Below are 25,356 nucleotides of genomic sequence, written 5' to 3'. Positions count from 1 at the left end.
AGTCGGGGGTTAAAGTGAGAAAGAAAAGGAGACAGCAACAGACTAAAGAAAAAGTGAAGAAAAGGGGGTGGGGACTGGCCGGGAGCAGTCTTTCAAAAAATTTTGTTTAAACCTCACCATTCCACTTTGAAAGATTTACTTTTACCATAAGTCACTCAGAATAAATTGTGTACAGTTATTGGAAATGGTGATCCTGTTGGTTGAAGTTAAGGTTTTCATTGCAGTGACTAATAGTGCTTCTCAGTTTTGCCCTTTTCAGTGGGATCTGCCCTCAGCTGCTAAACACACACAAGCCCTCCTCTGTAGCTGCGGCTGACGTCAACCGTCACTTAGCAACAGCCTTTTGGTGTAAAAGCAGCAGTGCTGACACCGTTTTCAAAAGAGGCGCACAGAGAAAGACGGAAAGAAATTCAGAGAGACAGAGATAGACAGAATGAAGGGGGGGGGGGGGGGTGGGGGTGACAAGTAGAGAAAGAAATTGAGTACAATTTTGGTGAGGTTGGCGTGTAATGTTTGGAAGAGAATTAATGCAATAAATGAAAATAATAACATTTTCAAAAAGCTAGAATCAATCTCGTCTGATGATCCCTTCACATTACCACATAAAGCTTTAAGAATACTGACGGAAAAGATGATGTTATATCAATAAAGTTGTCTGGAGACTATAAACAGTCATAAAACCTATGGTATGTACTCACCAAAATAAAACTTACATTTACTACATCCCTCACCTCATGGCTTGAATTCCCTCAGCAACAATTTACGCATGGGCTCACACCATCTATGTCATAGCAGCCTAATTAACCATACTATTACCACCCCTCGACCAAACCCAAGACCTCTCTAGCTCCGCTCTCACCCCGTCTTTGGGCTGAGCAAACAGTCAACACATGCAAGGTTCAACAACCTCATCCTGAACTAAAAAGCTCAGTCACCTGAAATGTTTGCATTGTTGGGAAAACCTTGTGGTGTAATCAAAGGGAGAAAAACTAAAATGTCTCCTGAACTCCACAACTAAAAAGCACTTTGTCATTACTTATCTTATCTAGTCATGTCACATTTGCGAATGTTTTTTTGTTGTGGAAAGAAGAAAAGTATGGCATGCTGATAAAATTGTTCTAGGAAAAAAAAGGTTTAATTAGCCTAAACTCAGTTGACGTCTGTGGCTCGGCATCCCCCTCCCCAGCCTAACATGTTGGGCCTGAACAATACACAAACTGAGCCACGGATAAGCTTTCTGCAGACAATAGTACAATGTAATAAAACAGTCAATGAATATTTTGTGAGCTCTCTTTTGATAGTGACTGTTAAGACACCAGAGTCATTAAGCTAAGCTCTGGTAGACCTATCATGAAAACTAAAGAGCTGCAAGCTAATTGCTGGTGATCATGACGCAAACCGTTTCCAGGGTAACCCGAGTTTTGGAGTACCCGCTCCAGCATTTCCTCATCTGTTTGCACTCACCCCAGCAGGCTGACAATGCAGCCCTGCATCCTGTTTCACTCTGTAGTCAGCCAAACACACAGTACCTCGCTGGGCTTAACCCTTTCTACCGCTCCTGCTGCTGCTGCCCATGAAAAATTAAAAAGCAGCTATGCAAACTATTCATGACATTAAAGAAAGTATGATGAGAAAAATAATGAACAGTGTCTGTCACAGCTGTGCAACTGGATCCAATGACAAAAACATTATTTAATCAGTATAATCCGAACATAATACAATATTAACATTTCAGTTAAAGTTCCATTATATATTGTCAGCTGATTCAGCTTTAGATTTTTTTAGGTATTCTTAAATGTTGAGCCACTATGAAATCTACCTGTGGCAGAGATGAAGAGTTGCTAAGCAATGAATTAGGACATTTGGTCTTTATATCGCAACTGTTACACAAGGTCCTGAACACAGACGTTGACTTTGCACATCACTCTCCTTCAGTTGAATGGATCAGCTTCATATTTCATCAAATAGAGTTATATTATAATAATCAGCTCAACGACAGATTAACAACACTTTCACTAAAGATGGCCATATTTTCATATTATATAATACCTGTATTATAAATTAAAGTGCGGATGCCACTAAAGGATTAATTCTTTCAAGCTGTTTTACTTTCACACGGACTGAGAGAAATGATTCCCCACATTGATAATATAACATTTCCTTATAATAGAATAAAAACACACACTTTTAACTGGAGGTATCATCTTAATCGCTGTTATTTTAAGGCAATTCAACTTTTCTGTCAGCACAATGCTTGGAAGTCTATGACAACAAAAAAAGAAAAATAATTAAAGGTAATTTTACTTATTTGGAAAAAAAGTGCAAAAAGAATATGAGCAACAATGCACAATTAAATTGTGTTGTTCTCCTAAGTGTTTATGACGCATTCTGAGCATGTAAGAGGCCGAGGGTGGCCCAGCATGCCCAACAAGGTTTAATTTAATCATCCTTTGTTCAGTTAATTGTTTAAAGCAAGATGGACTTATAAACACGCCATAATCTGCATGTGGAGTTTTAACTGTAAACTGGAAAATAAAACTAAATGTTTGTTTCAGCACATACTATAACTCATCCTGAATTAAACACACAATGGTCTGACACGGTTTGGTTTTGAATTAGCAGACAGTTTCAACAAATGCACTTACATCTTCAAAGAACATCAAAATAAAGAGGCTGAGGATGCAAACTGTACAATATCATTTGGCAAAGATTTTATATTGTATGGCCATTGAGAAAATATAACCACATCAAAAATCACAAATCTACAATTACATAATAAACCAAACATGGACCTTTGGATTTTAAAACAGCTATTAGATTTAACACTTATTACTTTGGAGGATTTGTTCATTTTGTAAGAGTCAGCCTAAATTGCTGTTCTTATTCATTAAAACATTTTGAATGTATAAAACAAGGAATACTTGTTTTTTTTTCACGATTATTAAAAAGCCGGTAGCTCTGGATGATTTCTGGATGAATAAACTGAGTGGTTTTTCCGTTGCAACCTTTTTCTCCTAAAGACTCTTTCTATTGCACACCGTCTGAAGAAGGACAATTTCTCCCTTTCACATCACTGCTGCAGGCAAACACTATATTCTACAGCGCGATTAATAAGACTTGGCATTTTTTTTCTTCTTTGCAATCACCCTGTGGTACGTCACTGGGTTGTGACGTCAATGTTATATCATTCCACATGGCTTTACAGCAAGCGAACGTGACAGCTGAGAGCTGCTCTGCGTTTTCACTGCTCTCCCTTCCAACCTTCCTCTCTGTAGCCTGCTTCTCTCTTGTTGTCTGGATGGGGGGTTAGTTAAGTGTATTATTTACCCCTGCCTGCCCCCGTTGAGTGCTAACCACACAAAAAGAGGGCCTTCTCCCTGAATTGTACTGCAAGCATTGCCTTTAGGTCTTACCATTGAAGTAAAGCTTTTAGATTTCTACCACTAAAAGCCCAAATACAATAATCCTACAGAAGAAATACTTTTCCCACTTCATCTACTTCATTTCAAAAACTAAACTGTAAATCAGAAACAAATGATGATTTAATTTTGTTGCATAAAAAATGGCATTCATGTGGTACGATTAGAATGAATCCTTGTTTTGGATTTGGAATATGAAATAAAGGATTCTAAGGACCAACACCAGAATTTGCAGCAAAATGTTTGAAAACATATATAAAGAAAAGAAAATGTATATAGGTTTCTTAATAAAAAAAATAGGTGTTCAACTATGAGTAACCTGTGTGCAAGACACAATTACATGATTAACAGACTTATTTAGGTCTCCTATTGAAGAAGAATTTAGCACAATAAAGGGCACTGTTAATGCAATAAATCTAGGATTTAGTGCTAACCCCTGGCATTTGCAGACAATCCATAAAGCTTTGGTTGTGCAAGAGGTTTTGAGTAACTGTGCCAAAATGCACAACTGAGACTTGAATTTATCAGAGAAAAAATTAACTTTAATTTGAGGTGGAATAGCATAAATGAGACAATACATCTCCAACGGTGCATGAAAGATCTGATATAGTGTACTGAATCTACAGTTGATATGTGTAAATCATGTTTGCTCCATCAGCAGATTTCTAAATGAGCAGTCTAAACAATATTTAAGTGTAATAGAAAAGACTATAAGATGGCAGTAATCATGAAGGGTGTTCCTTTCAAGTCAGTCAGACACATTTGAGGATTGTCCCTCGAATGAAAGATGTTCTCAGCTACAGACAGTCACAAACTCTAACAACACTGCGTAGGAGCAAAAGACAACTGAGAGCTTGATGTATATCCCAAAAAAGAGCAATGTTATGACTCATAATGTGTACATAAAATTACATTAAATTGTCTGAAAATCAGAAGCACCTGTTCCTATTGGTGTTTGGTTCTTGCCTTCTTGTCAGGCTGTTTGTTGAATAGTAAAAAAAAATGTAAACAATCAAGTTCAATTTGTTGTCAGAAGATGCTATGGACACGGTCTAATTCTTAAAGCATGTCCTTATAACTAATCACAGGATATTTTTTAAATGACAAAAAAACATTACAGTAGCAGAAACTGTTTGCCTGATTGGTGTGAATCTAATAATGTCATAAATCACTGGTAAAAAATAAATAAAATAATACTAATACTAATATAAAAACTAAAGGCAATGGGTTTAAACTTTGTAGTACGAAAGTTGTACAATCAGACAGCTGAATTTGAATATGGCGATCACTAAGACTCTAAAGATGTAACATAAAACACTCATGTGTAAATCCAGCCTTTTAAGATGTAATGCTTAAACGCATACACTTGTGGCTATATAGAGGTTATCAGAAAAAGTCAGCTGAAACAAACTGACTTTAGAAGTTGCGGTAGGCTGAAAATAATGTCGATTCAAACACATGCTCGTCAGTACCAGGGCATGCCTATTCCATACCAAACGTTTTTCTGTCATTTAGTTTTAGGAAGAACACAACACATTGAGGATGTTCTCTTCTCATTATAGAAAAGCATTTATTTTTTATAAATATGTGCAAACCTAATTTTGTCATTGTTTCATTCTTCTAAATTATTGGCATAGTTGCCTATTAATATGTAAAATTATGTGAATACAGAGGGGATCCATGAAACTTATTTTTGAATAACATTTTAAAGAAATGACAACAAAAAGTAAACAAGAGGTAAATTAGCTATTTTAGTCCAACAGATAAATATTTGTGGCATTGTTTGGCAGCCCCATGCATATTACTAGTAAATAAAAAAAACACTACAATAAACTACTCACAGAAGTATTGCTCTAAAACAACATTAGTAGCAAAATAAATCCAAAGTGTACCATTAGCAGAAGCAATAGCAGCAGCCTTTGAAACATAGGTGAGATGTTGATCCATACACTGTTTAATTTTATCGCTTTGTCTACACAGTGCACATTATTGCAATGCAAAATGAACAACTTATTAATTAAATTCCAGAAATAATACCTTGGGGAGCCTACTTCAAGCTTTCAGTAGGAAATGACTTGTGGTGGGTGAAGAAATAGTTGTAACAACCATCAGAAACGTGGAATTTATATAATATATAAATATGTACATTAAATAAATTCATTCCCATGCCGTGTTTGTGCTCTCAGAATTGATTAGTTTTAACCCTATTCCCTCACAATTTTGTTTTCTTTTTCTTTTTCATCAGTGAGAAAGCTCACTGTAGTAAAGTAAAGTACTGGTGTTGTTATTACCTGCAGTATGATATACAATCCACGTAAATAAAGGACAATTCTAACCAGTACCTGAAAGTATTCCATAGCCAAAAGTTTATGTATAAACTGTTTTAAAAGCAAAAGGAAAATTATATTTTTACTTAGTTTCAAGAATTACTTCACACATGTACGCATGTCTGTTATCTGGATCAACACATCCTTACTTTGATCTACACCATGCTAAAACTCTATCCAAATATTTTGCTGATCAACTTGTATAACACCTTCTATAAAAAAACAGCCCCAACTCTGCAACTGAAAGCCACAAACACAATGAATCTCTCACAGCAGAAAGGGGGGGTGACTGGTGAGCAAAATGCATGTGAAGATGAAGAACATGTGTGACATCACCAGTGAACCCTGAGTGACTCCTTTGCAGTTTGCGTTTGTGCCTTTTTTTTGCTGCCTCTGACGCAGAACCGTGACACAAATACTGAGAAAAATTGTCATTTCAGAGAAAAACCTTTGTTAAGATGTGAGGACATCAACAACAGCTCTTCTCTACATTATGAGTTCAACCACTAATACTGAGGGCCCTCATACTATACTCATACTAAAGTAAGATCCAATCCAGCATGCAAAGGGCACAACACCTTAGACAGGTTGCCAGTAAGGTGCATCATAGAAATAATACATACAAATAAACACACATTCGCACCAACATTCACAACATTGACATAAAGGTGTGTTAGCCTGAGGCTGGCAAATCAGTTCAATTTGGTTTATATTTTACCTTAATATCGATTAGGATGCATTTCAGATATTCATCTTGTAATACTACCAAGTTGTTGTTGTAGTTGTTGTTTTGCCACAGTTTCACTACTACTGTCTATAGTTTATGTTTGTGCAATTTCACACAGTCTAAAATAAATTCAACAGCTGGATGGAGATGTGGTAAGGCAAAATAGCTTACATGGTCTGTTTAGTTAAATAAATAGTGTCCTGTTTGTTACACTCCCATGGAAAAACAATAAGGTGTAGTACTTTTCAGTCAGTTTTAAGCTTTGCTGACCCCATTTCTGAATATCTCAACACTTCAGTACCAAAACATATGTCAATTAATCCAAATTGAAATTGAAATCCTATAATAATCATTGTTACTAATATACAATTACGGCTGAGATTCTTTCAAAATATTTCACATTAGAATTTGAGGTAGGATATGCTTGTTGTCATCAATTTGAACCATGTAATAATTGATCACAATATCTGTATATATATTTTCTATTTACATTAAATTCATATATTGCATTTTTGCCCAGCCCCATATGTTGTGTTAGTTCATATATATCTTTGTTTAGTAAAATAAAGTGCCTCCCAGGATCTTATTTTTTGCAGGAAAAAGCAGAAAAATGGTGAAATGGTGTATGGTTTGCACGCATGGTCACTAATTATCTATTGATTTTTTTTATTTTCATGCTCTGTTAGTTAAGGTCTAAACTATGACCGCTAATTGGCTAATAGCCTACAAACTGAAGTGGGAAAACAAATGCTGGAAAGAGCAAAACTGAGGCAAATACTCGAGACACAATTTTAATTATCTTATCGTCATCTTTTTTAGTTCTCTTATAACAAAGATGGAAGGACTCAAAAGCAATGCAGGGGTTCAGTCCACTGAAGAACTGCATGTTTGCTTTTATCTAACCAGAAATTAAGACAGCAGCTTGTATCAGCTTTTTTGTTCATAACTTATTATGTGCAACATGATACTTTTCATTTAGAAAGGATATCACTTGATATAGGTGTAATGGTTTGAAAAGCAAATGCAAAGTATTAAGGAGGATAACTTCGCAGAGGACCTGTAAGCTACTGTATGTAAACAGACTGGTTTTATACAGCTTGTGCTGGCTTGTGTATACAAGCAGCAAAAGGAGAAGAAACACATGCTCAATGTGGACTGTAGACACTGAATAATCCCTGCCCATCATTATTTTTGCTTTAGTTAGATGGGACCGTAGGCCACAACACTTGCTATGCTGCTGGTTGTGTTGTTATTGTGAAATCATGACACTCATTTCATTGATTGTCTTGTATATAAACTCAAATGTGTAAATATCCACCCCCCCCCCAAAAAAAGACAAACATTGCTGATGAAGGCAATTAAACACCTTCATCCCGCAGGTTTTATCCCCATATTACAATTTGTTTCATTTTATCTGATGTATTCTACTTCATGGTAGATAAAGTTATTGAGTATATGTAAGTCTGTGAAGCCAAAACTTCTTTTGTGAATGCATAATTAAGATGAATATTCTATTATTTTCTGATAGAATGCTGGTTCTTAATGTTAAGTATATGCAGGCTATGAAACACACATTGGAATAATTTGTTGAAATGCAAAAATTAAGCATAAACCAATATACTTGTTATAATAACCTACTTAACTCTTATTTAAAACATATTTTTACCAGAAAACCTCACATACCAGGGATTTACTAATTGCACATCTAATCATTTTGTTAAGCTGATTTTGTTGTCAGAGGGAATGTTCTTTTTTATTTTCAGCAGTCAGTAATTTGATTTGCTTTGTGAGCTTTATCATGACATAATAAGACTGGGTGTTTTCCTCCTCTGGTGCACATGTGCACTCGGGGTAGCAGTGGATGATCAGTGGGCCTACTTGTGAACAATAACAAGAGAAAAGGGTCCTGCAGGGAGCACCTACCTGTTCTCTGGATATACAGGGCAACGAAGGTCTGCGAGGCATTTTACAACTGCCATAATAGCTGGTCGACGTTTCCCCAAGTGAAACACAACTAGACCTTCTCCTAGGTCTGATCACTGGGACCTTTTCCTCCGCGGTGGAAATCCCACTCGGTGCTTCCCTCGACGGGTAGTAGCGGTCAAAACAGAGCCCCAACAGGGAGCCCGAAACCCCCGCAAAGCAGGCGAAGAGCGGTCGGAGCAGTGCAGGCAGACCGCTCAAACTTGTGAAAGAAACCAGCCACACAACGCTGGCAAAAACCAGTATAAGAACACTGTGTTTGAGTTTCAGAGTTGGAATCAGTGTGAGCAGACCCACACATCCCAACACGAATAACAACCTGCCCACCATTTGCATCTGGTGTTGGTCCTCTCCCCATTGCAAAAACCGCAAAACCAAAAAATCCCCGAGGTAACACGATGCTGGTAGTGACAGGAGCCAACATTTGCTGCTCTCCTTCTTTTTCCTCCTCAGGTAAAACGTGAGAAAGAAAAAAGCACATCCTATGCTGAATAAAGGACTGATGGACTGGGAGAAGCCCGACAAAAAAGTCCGCAAATCCCACAGCGAGTCACTTTGCAAGCTCCTAGAAATAAGGAAAGAAACTGCGAAGATTACAAACGCGCCGACGTAAAGGGCAGAGATCTTTAACAATTTAGAATTAAGAATGTCTTCGTTGCAAAACCTGCACACGTTAAACAAAAATCCCCTGTGATGATCCTGTTTGAGAGGGGTGACGCAGCTCTTCACATAGCCGTTCCTGAAGCCCTCTGAGCTGTTTACACTTCCAGCTCCGTCGTGGTGCCTTGTTTTACTGTGCAGAACCTCTCCTTCCTCCCGTGCAGCCATAGCTCGACTGTGCCTCCTCGTATCCACGCGAAAGTCCCCCTCTTCTAATATTCACGCCGTGTTAACGCTGAACTACATGACAGCAAATGCACTCCATGGTCACTCAAACGTGCTCCAGCACTTGGACTAAAGAAAGAAGGTGAGATGTTGTTTTTACAGAAAAGGGGCTCCCTGTCGCCGCCTAGAGGCCACACATTCGACCTCAGTGCTTCATAAGTGTGGAGATCTGAACCAATCCTGGGCTGCATCATTTATAAACTAATCACCGAAGCTGCACTTAATGAACACACTTTAAAAAAGGTTTCATTCAAAAAGGAAATGGCACCAAAACTGCCCTCATGGAAGATGTACAGAATCATTGTCAGCATTTTAAAAAGGTTTTGAACATTGATTCAGTCCTCGCCATTGATCAATTTACCTGGTGCTGATTTTAATGTAGCTTCTACTGTGTTTTTATTCAAAAGCATTTTAATGGGACCTATCTTGATGCCATTCTTTGTGTTGTAAAGTGCACGTTAGAACCGCAGATTTTGCACATGCAAACCAAAGAAAATGTTCTGCCGTTTTTTTAGGCAAAAAAGTATTCAATTAAGTATTTTCTATTCTACTTTAACATGTGTAACCTTATACAGTGTATTTGTATTTGTTTCAGGTACTTATTAGTCTATGTTTTTTATTAATTTGGAAGTAAGTATTTTTTAGATATGATTTCATCTGTATACAATTTGAATACGACTATTTAAAATGGAGGTATAATTGACTTGAGTGAACAGTTCCAGAGTGTGTTACACTTACATGCATCTCACGACTACATTGATTCGCATGTTGTTTGGATAAGCTTAGAAATAGTCTATTTATTGTAAAGTAAAGTCATATTTTTAGTGTTAATATGATTTGTTTTGATCAGAAGTATCACCTCTGCGTATCGCTGCATCGTGGTGCTCTGGGATCGTTTGCATTGCCTGCCTTCAGTTTGTTATGAGGATTATCGATTAAATAGATCAGGAAAACGGTCTAACCGACTTTAACTGCCGAGTGGCAAAATATCATAACAAATTGTGAACGTATTTTGCGAGATAAAAAATGAACAGACAAAGATTTGGTTGATGTCTGGCCAAACATGGCCAACTAGATAGCTAAATACAGGCATTCCCAGAAGTAAATTAGCTTGTTGACATCCTACAAATAACATTGTAACATGCATGACCGACGACTGCCTGAATTAAAGACTAAATATGGTTCCATGAGAGACAACTTAAACAAACCATTTAAAAATATAAAGCTAAATTCTAAACATCAATAGGCGTATCAACTTTAACACGTTTCAAGTGCATTCAGATAAACCTGTCTAATGTAATTAGTTACACCTGTGTCTGCTGTCATGACTTAGTCAAAATATCAGAGCTCTAGAATAAGTCAAAGTAAAACCAAGGCAGTTTAATCAATATTGCATATTTCGTGGTAAACAATGCATACAGCAACAAATAATGAACCAAGCAATAAAATATAAGGAAAGAGAAAGAATAAGCTGTAACTTTCGATTTCTCATACATTTTGTGATTTACACAGATGTAAGGCCTGCCTGGATTCTTCAAAAGCTAGCTGGGATGTAATGTCTCAAATAAAATGTCTTCAAACCTGTTTAACTAGATGTGTGTCACACAGACTCAGTCAACAGGTGTGACCCGATGTGTCTCTGAAAAGTAAACATGTTACAATAATAATAATTGTATTCAGCGTTCACTGTTGGTTCAGTTTTTGTCAGCAGGGTAAACAATGCTGCCCTTTAACATTAAATAAACGTGTATAACTATTTGTGTCTTTTGCCTCTTCTTTAGTTATATAACCAGTATTCCAGAGATGTTACTCTTTGGAGACATGAGGTTGGCCTAAAGGATTGTATTTTGTTCACCAATATCACAGTTTAATTATTGTTTTTTATTCATGTGTTAGTATTCTATGAAATGTTCCATTAAGGTTAAATTATTTAAAGGGTACCTGGAAGTGGCGGTGGCAGTCCGTTATTATAGATTACATCCTTTACAGTATTTTGAATGATGGTAGAAGAAGAAATTCACTTCAAACCATGCCCAGAGAACAGGATCTTTAAAATAGAATATAATACATTAAATGACAATAACATAAACAATATATTTTTTTCTAGTAAGCATAAATAAAGGGAATGTGTATAGCCTTGGTTCTATGGCTGAAAAGAGTTCTGCAATGTCAACAAGTACTTTGCTCTTGACTTGAGCCATAAACCTTTCTTATCATGAAAACTTCAATTTGAATATACGTAAACACTTCCGTGGTTGTTAATCAGTGTAAGAATGATTGCAGTATGTTTTTGGTGTTTGCAGCCATACAATAGTGTATAATGTATAAGGTAGCTGGTTTGCAAAACTCACATACATTAAAAGTTTCTCTGAAGATACAAAGACACTCCTCTTTTTGTATCCACTCAATGTTTCAGTAAGGCTCAGCTTCCACTGGATGGTGCTGCATTACATTATATTCCGTTACACTATTTGTTAAACCACTAAAGTAGCTAAACTTAACACAAAAAGTAAGGACATTTTTGTTTTGTAGCTTATGTTGTTGTTTTAACAATGCTTCTTGGCCATACATCTTATAGTGATGGAAAGCCTGTTTTCTTACCTTTTAAATGGTGCCACATTTGTGAGGAACATATATTTGTGAGAGGAGCAGCAGAGCTGAGTATGTGGGTTGCACCCATAAAAAATGTAACACTTCTCCACTCGTACCTGATCAAGTGCCATTATAGCGAACTCGGATTCATTGTGACATAAAGTTCCCCACTGTGGTTCCAGTGCAATGCCTGACAGGAAGGCAGTCAGCAGCTCGGCGCCATACGGACCGAGATTGGCGCAGTTGCCATGGCAGAGGAGATTGTCACATTTTTCATGGGCGCAAACCAAACTAGCTCTGCTCTCTCCACAATGCATGTCTGACAAATCTGACATTTGAAAGGTAAGAAACAGCTTCCATGGAATGAAGAAATATACGAGGAGAATTGTTAATCAAAGATGAAACTACCAAACCACAAATATCCTACGTTTGGTTAGTTATATTCATTCACGCAAATAATAATGTAAGGTGTATATGTTCAAAGGTATCTAAGATCCAGGAGTCATGTCTGGAAGTGACTTAGTAGATTCTACTGAACAATGACACTTAAAAGGAATTGCATTCATTGTAAAAACTAAAACTAGCTCGTAAAAAGATTTAAAAATCTGATTCAGATGTTGCTTACAATACATGGCTGGAATTATCACTATCCAGTTTTGAATTTGAAGGCAATTGGAGTCCAAACACGCATTTGGATAATGCATAATGCATGATATGAAACCAGAATTAAACTTTTGATTTAAACTCTATTCATGTCATTCTAAAGGCTATAATGATATGTACGATTTATTCAACAATTAAGAAACACATACCATACTTATAGTCATCAGGGCCGCTGCACTACGGCTTTTTGGCAAGGCCTAGCATACATGGTCAATTCACAGGAAATGAATAATGGGCCATTATCGGAATTTGATGAAAATCCTTACATGTACAAGGGGCACTGAAGATGAATGTGGTCTTGTCATTGTCACATAAAAGTTGATATAATGATGAGAAAACGCTAGTAATAGGATTGTTTGTTGTTGAATGAAGTCTATTTAAGTGCTCGCGTTGAGCTTGGCGCAGGTAGCAGTGATGCCAGAAAGTAATCTCCCAGTCAGAAAGATCTGTGGGGAACTAAAGACGAGCTCGCCAAGGGCTCCTGACATGTCCCAATAAATCCAACTGGTATCGAGCACTTGGAGGATAAAATCTGCATTGGTAGGTAATGTGTCCCTTAATTTTTTTTACACAAGGCTGATGTTTGCTGCCAACCACGTATCTGCTAGCAGCTACTAACGTTACTGATCCACCATTCATTGCTAGCCGAGCAAACAAACTGGCGTTCGCTAACATTAGCTAGTTTGCGATTAACATTATCTACCAAATCTAACAATCGTGCCAAATACATTATTTTCCACAATCATTTGAATAAATTCATTAAAAATCCTACAATGTGATTTCCTGGATTTTTTTTTCCCATTCTGTCTCTCATAGTTGAGGTATACCTATGATAAAAAATTACAGGCCTCTCTCATCTTTTTAAATGGGGGAACTTGCACAATTGGTGGCTGACTAAATACTTTTTTGCCCCACTGTATCTACTCTGCCAAACATATTTTTCAGCAGAGTAGCGTTTTGAAGAACCATACACAGCCACAACAGCATCTCCTCTTCACGCTGGTCACCAGCCTGGTCACACACTGCTGTGGGATGGCATCCTATTTTTCAACCAGTATTTGTCCCTAGTCAGCCAATGTGGTTGTATTGGTCACTCTGGCACGGACAGTATGCCCAAGCTGATCCCACAAGTGTTCAATGGGGTCGAGGTCAGGACTGCAGACAGGCCATTCCATCCTTTCCACTCCAAATCTATTGGTGCGGCAATCAGCAAAGCGTTCTCTGCATCTTCTCCACACTGTGACCCTACGATCCAAGTGCCATATAGGCAGAATCTGGATTCATTGCTGAACATAATGTTCCTCCACATGTTGAGGTTCCAGTGCAAGTGGGCCTGACAGTGAAGGGCAGTCAAGGCAGGCCTCTGGCGGCCATACGAGACCGGAGATTGGCTGCAGTTTGGCATTGGCAGAGGAGATTTGTCACATTTTTCATGGGCGCAACTCACATACTCAGCTCTGCTCCTCCTCCCACAAATGCATGTTCCTCACAAATCTGGCACCATTTGAAAGGTAAGAAAACAGGCTTTCCAATGGAATAAGATATATTACGAGGAAGAATTGTTACATCAAAGAAATAATCTACCAAACACAAATTTCCTAACTGTTTGTGTTAAGTTTATATGTAGTTCACCCAAAAATAATGTAAGGTGTTATGTTAATGTATTCTTAGATGCAGGAGTCATGTCTGAAGTAGACTGTAGTAGAGTTCTACTGAACCAATACACTTTAAAAGGAAGTTGCAATTCATTGTGAAAAACTAAAAAACTAGCTGTAAAAAGATTTTAAAAATATATGTTATTGTTTACAATAACATGGCTGGAATTATCACTATTCACAGTTTTGAATATGAAAGAGAAGTGAGGTCAAACACGCAATTTAGTATAATGCATAATAATAATATGAATATTGTATTTATAACTATTTGATTTCACTCTGTTTCATTTCAATTCTCAAACAAGGCTATAATTTGAATATGTACGATTTATTCAACAAATTACCAGAAAACATGATATATTCTTATATAGTTCATCAGGGCCGCTGCTAAGCTTTTGGAGGCCCTAAGCATAATTGGTCAATATCCACAGGGAATCTGAACAATTGGTCTCATACATTTGAACAAAGTCCGTTAAATGTACAGGTGGCCTACAAACTCATTTGTGTCTTGTAACATTGTACACATTTAAAAAGTTTGATGATAATGATTGATGAAATAGTTATAATATATTGTTTGTTTTTGAATGGAAAGTTCTTTATTATTGCTTTCGCGTTTGAGCCTTCCGGCGCACGGTAGCAGTGATGTGGCTCAGAAAGTAATCTTCCACGTCAGTAGGAAGTGGTGGGGAACTACACAGACAGCTCGCCAAAGGGAGCTCCTGAGACATGTCACAGATGTAATTATCCAAACCTGGATATCGAGGGCCACTTCGGAGGATAAAAATCTCGCAATTAGGTAGGTAATGTGATCCCTTTTTTTTTTTTACCAAGGTGATGTTTTCTCTCCCGACCCACGGTATCTGCTAGGGCAGCTAGCTAACGTTACTGTCCACCATTTCATTGCTAGCCTGAGCAGAAGCTAAACTGGCGTTCGCTAACATTAGCTAGTTTGCGATTAATCACTTATCTTAACCAAATCTAAACAATTGTATAGTCGATTAAGTAATTCATGTTTGCATTTTATTCAGGTTTTGCTACTCAATTGTTGGTGCTATCGCAGGTAGGGCCATTACAACTGTAACAGTAGCTGGAGTGTTGTACCAGGGTTTTAACGCTGCGTGTCACACTTTCTTGAGTTGAGCTTCATTAACCACCTTACTGTAACCATTCAGTCTATCAATGTAACATTGTGACTTACGATGCTTTTGCTGTCACAGTGACAGCTGTTGTCTGTGTTTTTGATGACAGCCATCGCGTTTTTACAGTTAAAACCGGCGAATGTGGTACGTAAGAGCCGGACCTAGCAAACTCTATCATTATGCAACTAACTACATAATGTTAATCATATCTATCCAAAGACAACTCAGTATTTATTCAGCTCCTCCTTTTCTTACAACTACTGGTGGAATCACCTGTAAGGGATGTTTTTCTGAAGGAGTTTTACATAGAAGCCTCTCAAACAAATGCCTCATTGACTCACAATCACTTTTTAGGCAACACATGTATAATGATAAAACATTTTGTAGATCCCCTCCATCCTTTTTCCCAATCTGCTTTTCCTGCCCAAGTCTTTCATGGGCTAAAGCATATCCCATAATATTTTGAGTCAGAGGCAGATAATCACCCAGGGCTGATCACAAATCTATGGCAGGGCAAACACCAACCTAATACATTACATTCAGAACTACCTTATTGATGTATTGTGCATTCCCTTGAAAGGATTCTTGGAAGGACTTCTGGTTCCTTAGGCCGAAGGGGTTAAATAAACAATGAAACAATGTCTTATAAACTTGCAGTTACATTCAGTAAGAAGTAGCAACATTATTATTTTCTTATAATTAATAATGTTTTTGTTTTTTTTAGTCAAAGTAAGGCATGTGAGTGATGTATTTAATACATATAACAGTTTGCCATGTTGTCTTTGCCTGCTAATGAAATTGATATTGAAATATGACCAAACAGTGATTTATGCTATTCAGCAAATGTATCTTGTTTCATCCATTGTTCATTCAGATTTAGTTCACACATTTGCTTTACTTACTTTATGTTTATGCATCTCTGTACATGTTTTTCTACACCTTCTTACTGAATCTACACATTTACTGTTTCTTTTAGGTATCATCCAGTGATCGACATTTGTTGGGATTCTTCTAGGACAGATACAGGCCAGAATCAAAATGACGGCTGCAGAGAACGTGTGTTACACTCTGATCAATGTTTCATCTGACTCAGAGCCTCCTTCTGAGGTCACCCTTAAGGCTGATCTAGGTAACTATTCATAAAGTTCATTTGCAAAGCTACATTATCAAATCTTAGAGGGACTGTATTATTTTCTATATTCCAACTTCAATACATTGGAGTTGAACGGAATTCCATTTGTGCTAGAAACAATCTGTAGCCAATGTTGCTTTTCGTAAACAAATAACTTAAAAGATAAATTGCTCATCAAAATACAAATCACTTAATATCCTCATTGAATAGATAACAAATAATTGAACTAATGTCTAAAGAAATGTTTTAAGTGAAGAGCCCTAAAAATCATAATGCATGCTTAGATGCTAAGAAGATTACACATTTTTCCTACAGAAAAGGGGGAGATCAAGGCAAAGACCGAAGCCCTGAAGAAGGTCATCATCATGATCCTGAATGGTGAGAAGTTGCCAGGACTTCTGATGACCATCATCCGCTTTGTGCTGCCACTTCAAGACCACACCATCAAAAAGCTGCTGCTGGTTTTCTGGGAGATTGTTCCCAAAACAACCCCAGACGGAAAGCTGCTGCAGGAGATGATCCTGGTGTGTGACGCCTACAGAAAGGTAAGATTCGTCCACTCAATCTGTAGATCTGGGTATTTTTAGATCACTTTTGCTAGAAAACATTGAGACCACTCCAAATTGTTCTTGAATCTTTATCTCTACATGTATGGCAGCCATTCCAGTGTTTGTTGAATTTCATCTCAGAGAAAAATAGTCAGTAGTTTATAGAATACAATAAAAAAAACAATAATAATTTAACTCAAAGACAAATCTATAAATAATAAAACAAGAGAAAATGATAATGCTGACTGTTCTCTTATTTGTTTCCGGCGCTATATATTGGGAAAAATAAAATAATATCTTGGCTAGAATATTTGATTTAAAATTATGTTTGAATTTTAGGACTTGCAGCATCCCAACGAGTTCATCCGTGGCTCCACTCTGCGTTTCCTTTGCAAGCTGAAGGAGTCCGAGTTGCTTGAGCCTCTCATGCCAGCGATCCGGGCCTGCCTGGAGCATCGCCACAGTTACGTGCGGCGCAACGCTGTCCTGGCCATTTATACCATCTACAGGTACAAACTCTTTAATGTTTTTTTATGTGCAGTTGACTTTCCATACAAACATATGTTCTACTTTATTCCTGTTGAACAACAAGCAGCTGATGATATTTATTTGATTTAGGAACTTCGAACATCTCATCCCCGACGCTCCAGAGTTGATCCATGATTTTCTTGTCAATGAGAAAGATGCCAGCTGTAAGAGAAATGCGTTCATGATGCTGATTCATGCCGATCAGGTCTGTAAAATATTGCCCTTTTCCTACTGTTTCTATTGCTGTGTGTACCTGTCCCAAAGGTATAACACATGTCATTCACATCTTACAGGATCGAGCTCTGGATTACCTCAGCACGTGTATTGACCAGGTTCACACTTTTGGTGACATTCTCCAGCTGGTCATCGTGGAGCTGATTTACAAAGTGAGTACCAGCATTAAGTCTAATTGAGCTTAGCTTTCTGCCACAACAGCTTTGATGTCTGAACTCTTGCTGTATTTCTTCCGTCTGTCAGGTTTGCCATGCTAACCCCTCTGAGCGTGCCCGGTTTATCCGCTGCATCTACAACCTGCTGCAGTCCTCCAGCCCGGCTGTTAAGTATGAGGCTGCTGGCACTCTTGTTACCCTCTCCAGTGCTCCCACAGCCGTTAAGGTACAACACCCAGGTTTTGTCAATATACTGTATATATACGGTAGTGATATTGTACTGCATTGGATCCAATAGCAGTAATGTCTTATGTCTTGGACAATCTTTAATGCATGTTTTGCTTTGTTGGACTTCAGGCTGCAGCCCAGTGCTACATTGATCTGATTATCAAGGAGAGCGACAACAATGTGAAGCTCATTGTTCTGGATCGTCTGATTGAACTGAAGGAGCATCCCACTCACGAGCGTGTACTCCAGGTATGTTGAATTTTAGCTGTTGTTAATTTTTGCTACAATTACCCATCAATGACCTGTGTGTGATTTAGGTTTATGTGTCATAACATCATATAAGCAACAATAATTACAACAAATGACTACAGAATACATTTTCGTGGAGTCAAAAGCAGCAGAAAAGTCATATATCACACTCTAGCAAACATAGTTCTATTAAAACACTGCACCAGTTTGCTGTGCCTAAAGTGCAACTTCTCTGTTAGGAATTCATTTGTTTTTTCACCAATTTATTTGTATTTCTATCCAGGATCTTGTGATGGACATCCTGCGTGTTCTCAGCACTCCTGACCTGGAAGTCAGAAAGAAGACCTTGCAGCTGGCACTGGACCTGGTTTCGTCTCGCAACGTTGAAGAAGTCAGTGGTTTGCACAGTATATCCAAGTTATTGTTGTTGTTTTTTGTTGTCCAAGCATGGACACAGAGGAAACAGGTTGTATACTGCAAGTAAAGTGAAATCTATTTTCTTTCAAGTTGGTGATTGTTTTGAAGAAGGAAGTGATCAAGACAAACAATGTAACAGAACATGAAGACACTGATAAGTACAGGCAGCTGTTGGTGCGCACTCTCCATTCCTGCAGTGTGCGCTTCCCTGACATGGCAGCCAATGTCATACCTGTGGTGAGTTTCCTATCATTTAAACACACCAGTAACGAGATGCTCGTGACATTTGTTAAATTGTATAACTTTTTGAAATTGTCTCAATGGTGCTTTATATGTATGAAACTATAACGTAAAGTTTGAGTATATAGGTAAGCTTTGTGTTGATGTGATTTACAGCTGATGGAGTTCCTAAGTGACACTAACGAGGCAGCTGCTGCTGATGTGCTGGAGTTTGTACGGGAGGCCATTCAGAGGTTTGACAGCCTGAGACCCCTCATCATCGAGAAGATGCTGGAAGTCTTTCATGCCATCAAAACGGTCAAGTAAGGCTTTCTAAGCACATTTAGGATAATATCATACATGTCGTGGTTTTTGTCTATCGTAATAGAAATATGGAAAAGCAAGTACAATTAAAGTTAGCCTATCTTATATGGATACATTGGCAAGTCAATCAACAACCAAGTGTATCCTTTTTTATGCCATTTTTCCTAATGTGAAGTCGTTACTCATAATTAAACAATACTAAAAATGTGAGCTGAACTGTCAATTTCTTTTGTTATTGGGCACAGGCTTTGTATTATACTATTTAGTAATAAAAAGACTTATGTGAGGCCAAATCACACACTAGAGTAATTCATTAATTATGTCTCCTCTGAAATTATGTGAGAAATAAAGGTAAAAGAACACAGACAATCAAAAATGTACAAAACAATCTTAAACAAAGAATGAAAATGGTCTGATTTGGTCAATCTGGTACGATCTCATCTTTTTCTCTGTATTCACATTTGTCCCATGTCATTTGGCTGGGTTAGATATCAATACAGGACTACATATCTCTGTCAATGCTCTTCAACATTGTCCCTATTGTGATGTTTCAGGATCTACAGGGGAGCGTTGTGGATCCTGGGAGAATACTGCAGCACCAAGGACGACATCCAGAGTGTGATGACAGAAGTCCGCAGGTCCTTGGGAGAGGTACGTCCATTATTATCAGAATGAAATGGAAAAAAGTACTTGACAAGCCCAACTTAATCAAGATTGTACAAATACCTAACATCCAACTCTTGCTTGGACAGATCCCCATTGTAGAAAATGAGATCAAGAGAGAGACAGGGGAGGTGAAAGCCGAGGATGAAGTGAGTGCGGCTCCAGCCCAGAAGCTAGTGACAGAGATGGGCACCTATGTGACGCAGAGCGCCCTAAGCTCAAACAGGCCTTCTAAAAAAGAAGAGGATAGGTAAAGAAATGCTCATTATTTGCCTCTCATACTCCATTGATTGTCTGAACACTGAACTCACTCAATTAACACTGCTTCTGATGTTCCAGACCTCCACTCAGAGGATTCCTGATGGACGGAGACTTCTATGTGGCAGCTTCCCTGGCCACCACACTGACCAAAGTAGCCCTGCGCTATGTTGCTATTGTTCAAGACAAAAAGAAACAAAATGTAAGTCGTCCTCTCTCCACTTGACTGACTGCTTCTGTCAAAAACAATTAACCAGCGGACTGTTTATCTAATCCCTGACGTCTTGCTGTCCCTCTCAGTCCTTCGTGGCGGAGTCCATGCTGATCATGGTCACTGTGCTGCACTTGGGCAAGTCCTCTCTGCCCAAGAAGCCGATCACAGACGACGATGTGGACCGCATCTCTCTGTGCCTCAAGGTCCTGTCGGAGTGCTCGCCACTTATGAATGACATTTTCAACAAGGAGTGCCGCAGATCCCTGTCACACATGTTGACTGTCAGACTGGAGGAGGAGAAGCTGTCACAGAAGGTAATGCTCGTTGACTCAGGGGGGCAATTTAACCTCCTGAGAGCTGAGGTATCCCCACGGGTAGAGGAAGTCCCATTTTATGTGCCCTCATTTATGCATGTTACGAATACACTGTTATGTTTGTATATACAGTGGGGCAAAAAAGTATTTAGTCAGCCACCAATTGTGCAAGTTCTCCCATTTAAAAAGAGAGGCCTGTAATTGTTATCATAGGTATACCTCAACTATGAGAGAGAAAATGAGAAAAAAAAATCCAGGAAATCACATTGTAGGATTTTTAAAGAATTAATTGGTAAATTCCTCGGTAAAATAAGTATTTGGTCACCTACAAACAAGCAAGATTTCTGGCTCTCACAGACCTGTAACTTCTTCTTTAAGAGGCTCCTCTGTCCTCCACTCGTTACCTGTATTAATGGCACCTTTTTGAACTCGTTATCAGTATAAAAGACACCTGTCCACAACCTCAAACAGTCATACTCCAAACTCCACTATGGCCAAGACCAAAGAGCTGTCAAAGGAGACCAGAGACAAAATTGTAGACCTGCACCAGGCTGGGAAAACTGAATCTGCAATAGGGAAGCAGCTTGGTGTGAAGAAATCAACTGTGGGAGCAATTATTAGAAAATGGAAGACATACAAGACCACTGCTAATCTCCCTCGATCTGGGGCTCCACGCAAAAATCAAAATGATCACAAGAAGGGTGAGCAAAAATGCCAGAACCACACGGGGAGACCTAGTGAATGACCTGCAGAGAGCTGGGACCAAAGTAACAGAGGCTACCATCAGTAACACACTACGCCACCAGGGACTTAAATCCTGCAGTTCCAGACGTGTCCCCCTGCTTAAGCCAGTACATGTCCAGGCCCGTCTGAAGTTTGCTAGAGGGCATTTGGATGATCCAGAAGAGGATTGGGAGAATGTCATATGGTCAGATGAAACCAAAATAGAACTTTTTGGTAAAAACTCAACTCGTCGTGTTTGGAGGAGAAAGAATGCAGAGTTGCATCCAAAGAACACCATACCTACTGTGAAGCATGGGGGTGGAAACATCATGCTTTGGGGCTGTTTTTCTGCAAAGGGACCAGGACGACTGATCCGTGTAAAGGAAAGAATGAATGGGGCCATGTATCGTGAGAATTTGATTGAAAACCTCCTTCCATCAACAAGGGCACTGAAGATGAAGCGTGGCTGGGTCTTTCAGCATGACAATGATCCCAAACACACCGCCAGGGCAACGAAGGAGTGGCTTCGTAAGAAGCATTTCAAGGTCCTGGAGTGGCCTAGCCAGTCTCCAGATCTCAACCCCATAGAAAATCTTTGGAGGGAGTTGAAAGTCCGTGTTGCCCAGCGACAGCCCCATAACATCACTGCTTTAGAGGAGATCTGCATGGAGGAATGGGCCAAAATACCAGCAACAGTGTGTGAAAACCTTGTGAAGACTTACAGAAAACGTTTGACCTCTGTCATTGCCAACAAAGGGTATATAACAAAGTATTGAGATGAACTTTTGTTATTGACCAAATACTTATTTTCCACAATCATTTGAAAATAAATTCATTAAAAATCCTACAATGTGATTTCCTGGATTTTCCTCATTCTGTCTCTCATAGTTGAAGTGTACCTATGATGAAAATTACAGGCCTCTCTCATCTTTTTAAATGGGAGAACTTGCACAATTGGTGGCTGACTAAATACTTTTTTGCCCCACTGTACGTATAGTTTTTACAAGACAAATAATTGTTGTTTTTAAAAATGTATTTTTGGCATCAATTTCTGAGGTTATGCTGTATCCTGACAAACATAATCACTGCATGTTTTTCCTGTATTTCTTAATTCATTCTGCACAAATCGTAACTTGATTGTAATTTAAATGTACATTTCTATTACTTATCTGTCTTCACATCTTAGCCTTACTATTTAAGTTTTTATAATGTATTGAATACTTTTGGGGGGATAACTATATGCTTGATTATCCCCTTAGAAAATAACTCTATGTGTTTCTTATTCTGACCACAGAAAGAGTCTGAGAAACGTAGCGTAACAGTGCAGGCAGACGACCCGATCTCCTTCATGCAGCTGACAGCCAAAAACGAAATGACCTCTAAGGAGGACCAGTTCCAGCTCAGTCTGCTGGCTGCCATGGGCAACACTCAGAGGAAGGAGGCTGCCGATCCCCTGGCTTCAAAACTCAACAAGGTAAACCAGCAGCCTCTGCACTGGAACTGGAAATGACATTGAGAAATAACAAATTTGAGCTTGGGAATTAGATTTGTTTGTTTTGAAATATTATTTATTTATTGTTCCATTTATAATGCATCAATATTTAAAGACCTTTGTGTGACTTTCGTGGAGTTACTGTTTTTGATTGCACAGTGGGAACAAAAACAGTTGTTCTTGTTTGGTTTGGATTTAATATTCTACCATTTAGTGGATTATTTATTTATTTTATTTTAATTACATTTGACTGCGGGTATAACTGTTTTTCATGCAGGGACACACACAGCTGCAGGTCACTTTTTTTTTTTTATTCCTGCTGCTGAGTTCTTGCTGTGCACACACTGCTGTAAAAATCTTGTAAAAGTAAATGGCATAAAAATGTACTTCTTAAATACTTCTTAATCACTTACTGTGAGGAAACAGTGTACTTGCATTATAATTGATTATTAAATGTATTCATGTTATTCCACTGTAGGTGACCCAGCTGACAGGGTTCTCAGACCCAGTGTATGCTGAAGCCTATGTTCATGTAAACCAGTATGACATCGTGTTGGACGTGCTGGTGGTCAACCAAACCAATGACACTCTCCAGAATTGCACTCTTGAGCTTGCCACTTTAGGTTTGTCTAGTTTATTTTTCACCTCACTGGACATATGAACATGTTCTCTCTTTTGATAATGAACCAATCCCTTGCATTTTGTTGCTACATGCTAATTGTATCTGTCCCACAGGTGATCTCAAGTTGGTTGAGAAGCCTTCACCTCTAACTCTGGCTCCCCACGATTTTGCTAACATCAAGGCCAATGTTAAAGTGGCCTCAACAGAGAATGGTATCATATTTGGAAACATTGGTAAGATAATAATTTTGTTTATCGTCATAATGGAATTTCAGCTTGTTTTCCTCTCTGTAAACGAAGAGTTTGTCTAATTTGTGGGGATGTGTGCTCCTTTCTTTCAAGTCTATGATGTGTCGGGAGCCGCTAGCGACAGGAACTGCGTCGTCCTCAGTGACATCCACATTGACATCATGGACTACATCCAGCCTGCGTCCTGCACTGATGCAGAATTCAGACAGATGTGGGCAGAGTTTGAGTGGGAAAACAAGGTAGGCTTTGCTTTACTACTTTGTGGCTAGTTCCCAGAAACAAACTGGCTTTAAAGAAATGTGTTTTGGTGTCATTTGTCAAGTTTGTTTGTACTTCCTAAATCCAAAAACCAAAATCTATATTTAGGACTGAGCATTGAAGATGTTCCCTAATCAATCTTTCTTGTTATAGGTGACAGTGAACACCAACATCACTGATCTGAACGAGTACCTTCAGCACATCCTTAAGTCCACCAACATGAAGTGCCTGACTCCTGAGAAGGTTGGTATAAGACATCACATACAGCAGGGCAAAGAATGTGAATGAGGTTTAAAGCTGGCTGGACCCATAGAAATAATTGAAATAGACCATCAGTTTTAGTGCTGGTGCATGTTGTGAAGAATCAAAATTGAGTAAATCCTCTGGTGTTGTTTCTCTGCAATAGTCTCAACTCTTATCCTTGTTGTCTCACAAATCAGGCGCTGTCTGGCTTCTGCGGCTTCATGGCTGCCAACCTCTATGCTCGTTCTATCTTTGGAGAAGATGCCCTGGCTAATGTCAGCATCGAGAAGCCCATCCACCTGGGGCCTGACGCTCCTGTCAACGGACACATACGCATTAGAGCCAAAAGTCAGGTGGGTCTCAGATGCTGCACTATAAACCTTTATGCATCTAAGAAGTAAAGGCTCTGTTGAATTTCTTTTCTTTCAACTTGAGCAATGCAGCAAATCAATCTTTTGAAAGTAAAACATTGAATTCAATACTTTATTGAAGGAATTGGACTAAATGGCCAAGGAAAGTGATTATATGAAACATCCCATAACTTGATGTGATGTGAACTCAAATCTTGTGCTCTTATCAGTGTGTAGAAAAGCTATAACAATAAATCCTCTCCTTTTTTTCACAGGGGATGGCCTTGAGTCTCGGTGACAAGATCAACCTCTCCCAAAAGAAGTCAAATGTCTGAGACAACTCTGGTCCAGCTGATCCCTCGTGCTGTTCCCTTTCATCATCCATCTTACAGTCTTTTCACAGCTAATTAAGAACTCTATATGGTCAGTTGCTTCCTGCTGATTTCTTTCTCTTTTTTTTTTTACATCACCTCTGTCTGGAAACAACATTTCAGTAATGTTCTTTCCCTGTCCTGTTTAATTTTCAATAAACTATGTATTAAAAGAA

General features: G+C 38.5%; 2 protein-coding genes across 4 annotated transcripts in view; one reads left to right on the top strand and one right to left on the bottom strand.

The window, feature by feature from the left end:
• pde3b (phosphodiesterase 3B) overlaps positions 1-9,421 on the bottom strand; it is a 37,606-nt gene extending 28,185 nt beyond the window's left edge. For both annotated transcript variants that reach the window (XM_063880726.1, XM_063880727.1), the window contains exon 1: positions 8,397-9,421. In XM_063880726.1, the coding sequence (XP_063736796.1) occupies positions 8,397-9,284 (888 nt within the window). In that variant the 5' untranslated portion in view covers positions 9,285-9,421. The remainder of the gene's footprint in view (positions 1-8,396) is intronic.
• Positions 9,422-14,896: 5,475 nt separating this feature from the next.
• On the top strand, positions 14,897-25,356 carry copb1 (COPI coat complex subunit beta 1). 2 transcript variants are annotated; one of them, XM_063882160.1, is made up of 22 exons: positions 14,897-15,047; positions 16,367-16,519; positions 16,838-17,067; positions 17,410-17,579; positions 17,689-17,803; positions 17,892-17,984; positions 18,076-18,213; positions 18,345-18,464; positions 18,748-18,855; positions 18,972-19,118; positions 19,278-19,423; positions 19,979-20,075; positions 20,177-20,337; positions 20,427-20,547; positions 20,646-20,873; positions 22,891-23,070; positions 23,567-23,711; positions 23,824-23,943; positions 24,052-24,197; positions 24,370-24,459; positions 24,657-24,812; positions 25,085-25,356. In XM_063882160.1, the coding sequence occupies exons 2-22, from the start codon at positions 16,429-16,431 to the stop codon at positions 25,142-25,144; spliced, it is 2,862 nt and encodes a 953-aa protein (XP_063738230.1). In that variant the 5' UTR covers positions 14,897-15,047; positions 16,367-16,428; the 3' UTR covers positions 25,145-25,356. The 2 variants fall into 2 exon arrangements, with proteins under 2 accessions (XP_063738230.1, XP_063738232.1); XM_063882162.1 differs by having other exon boundaries at positions 14,920-15,051.

This window comes from Eleginops maclovinus, chromosome 4 (genome assembly GCF_036324505.1).
Source record: "Eleginops maclovinus isolate JMC-PN-2008 ecotype Puerto Natales chromosome 4, JC_Emac_rtc_rv5, whole genome shotgun sequence".
Lineage (NCBI taxonomy): Eukaryota > Metazoa > Chordata > Actinopteri > Perciformes > Eleginopidae > Eleginops > Eleginops maclovinus.
This window is presented reverse-complemented; position numbering and strand designations above follow the sequence as displayed.

What these genes read in the sequence shown, in the direction of transcription:
- copb1 (XM_063882160.1), top strand. Translation starts at nt 16,429, where the DNA reads ATGACGGCTGCAGAGAACGTGTGTTACACTCTGATCAATGTTTCATCT. An exon ending in TATCATATTTGGAAACATTG is followed by an intron (nt 23,944 to 24,051) that starts GTAAGATAATAA and finishes CTTTCTTTCAAG; the next exon opens with TCTATGATGTGTCGGGAGCC. An exon ending in GCATTAGAGCCAAAAGTCAG is followed by an intron (nt 24,813 to 25,084) that starts GTGGGTCTCAGA and finishes TTTTTTTCACAG; the next exon opens with GGGATGGCCTTGAGTCTCGG.